Source organism: Orycteropus afer, unplaced genomic scaffold (assembly GCF_000298275.1).
Source record: "Orycteropus afer afer isolate SDZICR_OR568_19922 unplaced genomic scaffold, OryAfe1.0 scaffold00028, whole genome shotgun sequence".
NCBI classification, from domain to species: Eukaryota; Metazoa; Chordata; class Mammalia; order Tubulidentata; family Orycteropodidae; genus Orycteropus; species Orycteropus afer.
The window spans coordinates 5,085,778-5,094,398 of NW_006921615.1; the positions used below are offsets into that span (position 1 = coordinate 5,085,778).

At 39.9% G+C, this 8,621-nt stretch overlaps 1 protein-coding gene across 1 annotated transcript in view; it reads left to right on the forward strand.

Moving 5' to 3' along the window:
• The window catches only part of LPIN2 (lipin 2), a 106,128-nt gene that overhangs the window by 42,361 nt on the left and 55,146 nt on the right, over positions 1–8,621 (forward strand). Inside the window, exon 3 of the mRNA XM_007935416.2 lies at positions 848–943. Coding sequence (XP_007933607.2) covers positions 848–943 — 96 coding nt within the window. The remainder of the gene's footprint in view (positions 1–847; positions 944–8,621) is intronic.

The window sequence follows — 8,621 nt, forward strand, 5'->3', positions numbered from 1 at the left end:
TGGCTGCGATGATGGGATCAAGTATAGCAGGGATTGTGGGGCTGGCGCGGGATCGGGCAGTGTTTCGTTCTGCTGTGCATGGGGTCGCTATGAGTCGAAAATGACTCGACGGCACTTAACAACAACAACAACAACAATGATTTAAAACTTTAGAAACATTGAGAAGTGCCTTGTAATAAGCTTAAAAAGAGTAGTCATTGTTTTGGGCCAATTTTCTCCTTCTCTTATCCATGTTTATAAAATGGCACATGGGTTTATCACTAGGAGACAAGGAAGCAACGTTAAGTACACACTTTGCTGTGTGTATATGAACTCAGTAACAGATGCCCAGTGGCCAATCAGAGACGACTTTGAAAAGAGTAACATAACTGGTAGTGGTCATGCTGGGCATCTGTTATACATATAACAATTTGTGAATAGAAGAGCTTAGCAATGAAGTTTGTACTTTGTGCAGTTACTCACAGTTAATACATGGTGGTAACTAAAATGCATGCATGTCTGAGCCGTGCAAGGTAGAGCCTGCCTGTATTATAACTCTACAAGTGCACAGGTGTTTGTTGACAGTGACGTTCCCATATTTTACTAGAATTGGGAAGTTAAACAAATACAAGTTTTTGTGTGTTATAAAAATAGATAGTTAAACATTTTCTTTCAATCCCTGGTAATTTTCCCCTAAGGTTCATTTGTTTTAGTGAGGGTGTTTTATCAGTGGGGCAAGTAGCAATGTCCCTGGGGCTGTAGCTCTAGGGAACCCTTGCTTACTTTGTTTGGCTTGAGAGCCCAGAATTCAGACTTGGTTTCACTTGAATGGAAGACTCTTTTCAAGCTGACTTTGTTTCTCTCCTAGATTGATATAGAAATCAATGGTGATGCTGTGGATCTTCACATGAAATTAGGTGACAATGGAGAAGCTTTCTTTGTGGAGGAGACTGAAGAGGAATATGTAAGTTCTATAGGGTCTACTTAACACATTGCACTTGAGCCTACAGTACGTCTCTCAAAGCAGATGTTCAGCAGTTTACATACTTGCTTGTATAAATGATTGTTGATGGTTAGACGAACTTTAGCTTTTGGTTAAAATATTAAGCTGTCAGAATGGAATTGGAGGGATGGGGAACTTTTCAACACCAGGCTGGTCTAGATAGCTGTCAGAAGGTCTTCACACTGACTCCTTTTATAAGGGAATGTACATCTTTTCTCTGGCTTTAATTTGCTTTCTTGTTGTTGTTGTTGTGTGCCGTCGAGTCAGCCCCAACTCATAGCGACCCTTCCTTGTGTTTCCGAGGCGGTATCACTATGGAGGTAGATTGTCCAGCCTTCCTTCCAAGGAATGGCTGGTGGGTTTGAACCACCAGCCTTCTGGTTAGCAGTCAAGTGCCTTAGGCACTATGCTACCAGAGCTCCCATTTGCTTTCTTATTGACTATCTATTACAGCTTATACCTTGGCTTAATATATTCGGTTCCACCTGAGTGATCAAAGTATAACCCTTCGGGGGGGTGTGTGTGTTGGTTGCATATGACCTTTAAACTTGAAAAATGTGTTTACAATTTTGATTACTGACATCACATCCCTAATGTTGAATAGTCATGTAACTTAATTTTTTATGATCTCAAAAGATTTAAATTAACTTGTCTGTGTGCTTTTTATAAATGATTACTGTATGTTCCGCTTCTTTCATTAAGATAGCACATTTGTCCGCACCTTCCTACACCCCACTCCACCCCACCTGACACACACACAGATCCTATGTATCTGCTGGTTTGAATGGTGGTAAACTATTCCTAATGAATTTAATGTAGACCTTCATTTTTTTTTTTAATTCTTAGAAGGTAACTTTATAAATATTAAAATCTCAGATAGCAAAAATGATCATCTTCAAATTATTAAGGATAAGGACTTTTTTTTTCAGTTTCAAAGATGAACTGCCAGTTTGTTGTTACAAATTCACAAAGGGAAAAAAAAAGTCACCAAAAGTAAACAATAGTAGAATAAGAGTGCGTGTGTCATTTTTTAGTTCAGAGAGATGCCAGCAATTGAGGTGCCAGTATGAACAGCGAATAGCAGCATTAAAACATTATAATTTATGAAGGGGCACCTTACTAGACCAGTGATTTTCAATATTATCTTATCTACTTGTTTTTATCACCTTATTTACTTGTCCTGAATCGAAGTTTCACTCATTAAGGATAGAGGCAAAGTGCAAAAGGATATGCAATAGTTGTCAACAATGAAACATTCCTGATGTGTTTCTAAAAACACATACAGTTCTTAACACTGCTTGGACCTTTATACATCAATAGAAACAATAAGTGAAAGGACTGAGTTACTGCTAGTTTGTTACCTACTTAGTTCTCAATGGTCTATTGTGATGATTCCTTTAAAAATTACGCATTACAAGATCATCTTGGAAAGAGTCAACTTTTCAGCCCTTTTTCCTACCATTTATAACCAAATTGACCAGTTTTTCACTAGTATATTGTGCTTCTCTTTAAAGTAAAATAATGTGTTGATTCATTCAGTACACATTTGCCTTTTCTGCATTATGCCATGGTCTGTGAATAAAACACAGCCTCCACTGTGCAGAAGCACACCAATTTAGAGAGGGATTGAAAATGACCCCCAGAACCAGTCTGGATTCCTTTTATTTGCTTTTTATTTCTCTCAAACATTTCTTCTTTAACTGTATACCATCAACAGCCCTTTCAGTTCTAGATCCAACTCTTTCCTTTTAATAGCTGTACAATATTCTGTGGTGCAGATATAATACAACCTATTTAAATTATTAATTAAAATATTAATTGTTTAATTTTGTCTTACTCATCAAAGTACTTCCATTTTTCCTGCTGTAAACAATGCTACAATAACCATCCTTTTTTATACTTTCTTATGAGTTCTTCCCTGGAAAACAGATTCTTAAGTGGGGTTGCTAAAGTACTTTGCTTTTAATAATTTGTAGGCAACCAGACTGCTTTTCATATGCTAAATTTTTTTTAGTTCCTTCTACTCAAATTCTGACTCTCAAGTGTGCATGGTACACAATAGAGTACAATCCCAATTATAGACACTATTACTCTAGATAAACACTGTGTGGTAAGTGATATTCTAGGAGTTTACTTTCAAAACAATCCAGGTTGAGCCATAAACTTTTAAATGAGAAGAAATAAGCAATAGGACCCAGAATAGGAAACACCACCAGAGACAAAATGGTTTTCAGGACATACAAGTAAACTTTAATTATAGTCTGCAGTATGGATTACACCTCAATATAATGAAAACAAAAATCCTCACAACTGAACCAATAAGCAGTGTCACAATAAATGGAGAAAAGATTGAAGTTGTCAGGGATTTCATATTACTTGGTTCTATAATCACCAACGGAAGCAGCAGTCAAGACATCAGATGATGTATTGCATTGGGCAAACCTGCTGCAAAAGACCCCTTTCGAGTGCTGAAGAGCAAAGATGTCTCCTTGAAGACTTAAGGTACACCTAACCCAAGCTGTGGTATTTTCAGTTGCTACATATGCAAGTGAGAGCTGAACAATGAATAGGGAAGACCGAAGAAGAGTTGATGCTGTTGAGTTGTGGTGTTGGTGAACAATACTGAAAGTACCATGGACTGCTGAAAGAACTAGCAAATCTGTCCTGGAAGAAGTTCAGCCGGATGCTCCTTGGAAGTGAGAATGGCCAGACTTCGTCTCACCTCCTGATATTACTTTGGTCATGTTGTCAGAAGGAACCATTCCCTGGAGAAGGATATCATGCTTGGTAAAGTGGAGGGTCGATGAAAAAGGGGAATGCCCTCAACAAGATGGACTGACACAGTGGCTGCAACGATGGGCTCAGGTATAGCAAGGATTGTGAGGCTGGCACAGGACCAGGCAGTGTTTCGTTCTGTTGTACATGGAGTTGTTATAAGTCAGAGCCGACTCAAGAGCACCTAACAACAACAACATTGAATTGAAAGGCTGTAGAAGTTAGAGACCACAGCCTCTCATGGATGCCTTAGGTGCATGTGGAATAATAATTTTATCAGTATTATTTTTCTGTTGTGTTGCTGGTGAACATAACATTTTGCTTAGGTAAACAAAACTTCAGGGTAACACATTCACAAAGCCAGTCCAAAAGCTTGAGCAAAGACAGTTACAGAAACGCACACATTTTCTGGATTGTGTAAAAAACTATGGTAGTCTAAATTGTCAGATTTATTATATCTCCATTAACTACCTTCCATTTCCCCTCTTTTATTCCGACTTGACGGCACATAACAACATACGAGGAATGAAGTGAATGGGTAAGATGGTAATCTCGTGAACACCCACTATTAAGAATTTGATTATTCCCAAATACAGGGCCTTACTTACTTTTGAATTCCTAAGAAGATATTTTAAATACTTACAGTTTGAAATTTTGTTATTTTCATTTGTTACAGAGTATTGGTGCTCTTTTATAACCATCTTCCTCCACCCTCAATTAATTTTGGTATTAAGCACTCTAAATTTTACCATAGCTCCTCACTTCATGTACATGTTCTACCATTTGTCTGATGCAGTGTTCTTAATCTTTGCCTTCTGCTTTATTCTGTTCTTACTCTCCATTGTGGTAGTGTAATGCCTAAGGGATTTGACTGCTAACCAGAAGGTTCAGACCCACCAGCCACTCCTCAGAAGGAAGGTTGGGCAATCTACTTCCATAGAGATACTGCCTGGGAAACCCAAGGGGGGATTGCTATGAGTTGGGACTGACTCAATGGCATTGAATTTGGTTTGGTTTAGTTTTTGACTCTCCTTTGTAAGTTCTTGAAAGAGGCCTTTGTAAAGACACCTATGAATGCTTCTGCTGCTTAGAACTTCTCTTCCTAGAGATTTTAATTGACTCTGCGTAACTTTATCTTTTTTGTGTTTCATGCTGACTTAGTATATCTGTTCCTTCAAACTTACTTAATTACATGTGCCAAAATGAGCTAACACTCATTATATATACTATATACTGTAAATAATAGTAAAGACTTGTTCACTGTAGAGTACACAGTGGTTTAGATGAGTGTCTTTCTTACCTTTAGGAAAAATGTATTTTTTTCTAAACTGGGAAATTTAAATACTCAATTAACAATTTGCTTCACTGTTCAGTTTGTCATGGTTAACTTTTTTTTTTTAATTGTGATTTGGGTGAAAGTTTACAGAGCAAATTTACTTTCCATGTAGCAGCTCACATACACTTTGCCTCATGACATTGACTGCCATTGCCCACAATGCAACAGCTCCCATCCCACTTCCTCCCCATAGTTACCTCTTCCCTGTGTTCTTCCCTCCATGCACACCTGCCCCCAAACTGTCTCCCTGTGCATACACAGCCCTTCTGTTCTCCCACGATTGATCTCTCCAGGGAGTGTATCTACCTAATGTAAATGCTCAGCTTATATACCTGCCTATCTTTTGTTTGGCTGGAAGCCACAGGAGTGGGTTCAATCCCAGACCTGAAGAGCAGCTAGGGGCCATAGCCTCAGTGGTTCGGTCAGGTTCTATCAGACTAACAAACCTGGTCCCTTCCCCCCCGCCCCTGAAATGATTTTTAGTTTTGTTCCATATTGTTCTCCCACTTTATCCATGATCCTCCTACATAGATCCCCCTTCAAGTGGTTGACCGTGGTAGTTGGGCACCGTCTTGTCCTTCTGGTCTCACAGTCGTATAGGCTGAGGATCTCATGGTGTACCAGTCCCTTGGACTAATTGTTTCCATGAGTCTTTGGTTTTCTTCATTCTTCCTTGCTCTGGATGAGGAGAGACCCATTGTTGCGTCTACATGACCACTTGCAAGCTTTAGAGATCCCAGTCACTACTTGCCAAAATAGGATATGGAACAGTGTTTTTGTGTAGTATTTTATGCCAGTTGAACTTGATGTGCCCTGTGACTATGGTCCCAAGCCCACAGGTCCAACTCTCCCTTGTCAGCTCTACTCTGTACCTGGGAATTCCTACCAAACATACAAATACACTTGGAGAAACATTGTCTGTCAATGCTATACATGGTCTTGGGCACACTCCCCCCCTGCGTAGACATATACCTAATAGTTCAACCTGTCCACCCATCTGTCTACCCATATATCAATGTTTGCCTTCACTGACAACGCAGTACTGTATGTGGAAAAGGGTTCATTTTTGTTGTCTGTATCTTCCATGCACCTCTCTATGTTTTCCTTTTTCTCAATACCCCCATGTTGGTCACTCACATTTGGTACATTGCCCTTTTCTCCACCCAAATCAATACTTGTCTCTGCCTGTCTAACAGTGTTCCCTTCCCTCCCACCCCTGGCAACCAACAAAGAAAAGTTCCTTCCATATATAAACCTTTCCTTGACTTTTTACAATAACAGACTAATACAGTATTCGTCCTTTTGATTGACTTACTTCACTCAACATAATATCCTCCAAGTTCATCCACATTCCAGAAGGTTGGTGGTTCAAACCCAAGGAGGGGTCAGTATGAGTCAGAGATGACTCGACGGCATATAACAACAACAATGGCTAATGATCGTGAGCATTTCTTCATGTGTTGGTCAGTCGCCTGAATATCCTCTTTGGTGAAGTGTCTATCATATCTTCTGACCATTTTTAATTGGATTATTTGTCTTTTTGTTGTTGAGGTGTTGGAGTTTTCTTTAAATTCTAGAGATAAATCCCTTGTCAGATATGTCATTGCCGAATATTTTTTCCTAATCTCTAGATTCTCTTTTTACTCTTTTGGAGAAGTCTTTGGAAGCACATAAAAATTTAATTTTTAGAAGATCCAATTAATCTATTTTATGTTCTGCTGTTTGTGCATTTTGATTATTCTTGATAGTCTATTTATGCCATATATTAGGGCCCACAAATTTGCCCGTAGTTTTTCCTTGAGGAACTTTATACTTTTAAGTTTCACATTTAAGTCTTTGATCCATCTGGAGTTAGTTTTTGTGTGTGGTGTGAGGTACAGCTCTTGTTTCCTTTTTCTGCAAAAGGATCTCCAGTTTTGCCAGCACCATTTTTTAAACAGTTTCTTCCCACATCGAATGGATTTCGGCCCTTTGTTAAAGATCAGCTGACCATAGGTCCATTGATCTATTTCTGGGTTCTCAATGCTGTTCCATTGTTCTATATGTCTGCCATTGTACTGATACAAGGCAGTTGTGACTACTTTGGCTGTATGTTGTTGTTGTTGTTGTTATGTGTTGTCAAGTCGGCCCCAACTCATAGCGACTCCTCCTTGGGTTTCCGAGGCAGTATCACTACAGAAGTAGATTGCCCAACCTTCCTTCCGAGGAATGGCTGGTGGATTTGAACCGCCAGCCTTCTGGTTTGCAGTCAAGTGCCTTAGGCACTATGCTACCAGAGCTCCTATGTTGTTGTTGTTGTTATATGCCGTCGAGTCGGACCCGACTCATAGTGACCCCTCCTTGGGTTTCCGAGGCAGTATCACTATGGAAGTAGATTGCCCCATCTTCCTTCCGAGGAGTGGCTGGTGGGTTTGAACCGCCAGCCTTCTGGTTAGCAGTCAAGTGCCTTAGCCACTATGCTACCAGAGCTCCTATAGTAGGTTTTAATTTGGGAGTGTGAGACCTCCCACTTTGTTTTTCTTCTTCATCAATGCTTTATTTATTGGAGGTCTCTTTCCTTTCCATATAAAGTTAGTGATTGGTTTTTCCATATCCTTAAAGAATGTTGATGGGATCTGGATTGGGATTGCATTGAATGTTTTTTGCATTGAATTGCTTTGGGTAGAATTGATATTTTCACAATGTTCAGTCTTCCTGTCCATGAGCATGGTGTGTTCTACCATTTATGTAGATCTTTTATGGTTTTTTGAAGTAGTCTGTTCTGGTTACTTAGTGCCGCTCTGACAGGAAATATACCACAAATGGGATGGCCTTAACAAATAGGAGTTTATTCTCTTAGAGTTCAGGAGGCTAGAAGTCCAAGTTCAAAGTGCCAGGCTCAAGGGCCTGGTTGAAAGCCCCTCAACCTTGGACTTCAGCTCTGCCTCTTGCTCCCGGCCCACTGAAACTAGAGCCATCTCTTCACTCTGGCAGCTACAGGCTGCTGAGGCTAATAAGCCGAAGGTCGACAAATAAAATGGCACAGTCCTGATGTTACCAAACCACATGGCAGGCCAGTAATTCAAGTCCATTGTAAGTCCCAAGGTCGGCAGAGCATGGCAGGCTGCTGAGCAATGACACAGCTACATGCAGGGTTCAAGCGTGCTGTAAGCTAGAGACCATTCCTCAAGGATTCTGTTGACTTACAGGAAGCAGACCACATCTCAAAGGCAGCTACTCAGCTGCTCATGGTAGAGTCCACCATGGAGTTGATTACTAGTCTCATCGTGGGGAATACTACCTCCAGCTGCCCAGCCAGCCATTCAGCCAGGCCTAGCCAAGTTGACACACAAACTGAACTACCACATAGTCTTCTGTAGTTTTCTTTGTATAGGTGTTTTGTGTCCCTGGTATGATTTATTCCCAAGTATTTTATTTTATTTTTTTTACAATCGCTGCCAAAAAATGTAAAATAAAAACCAAACATTTTAGTTTGTTTTTTATTTTATTTTTTTGGTAGCTATTGTAAATGGTATTAATACCCCCCCC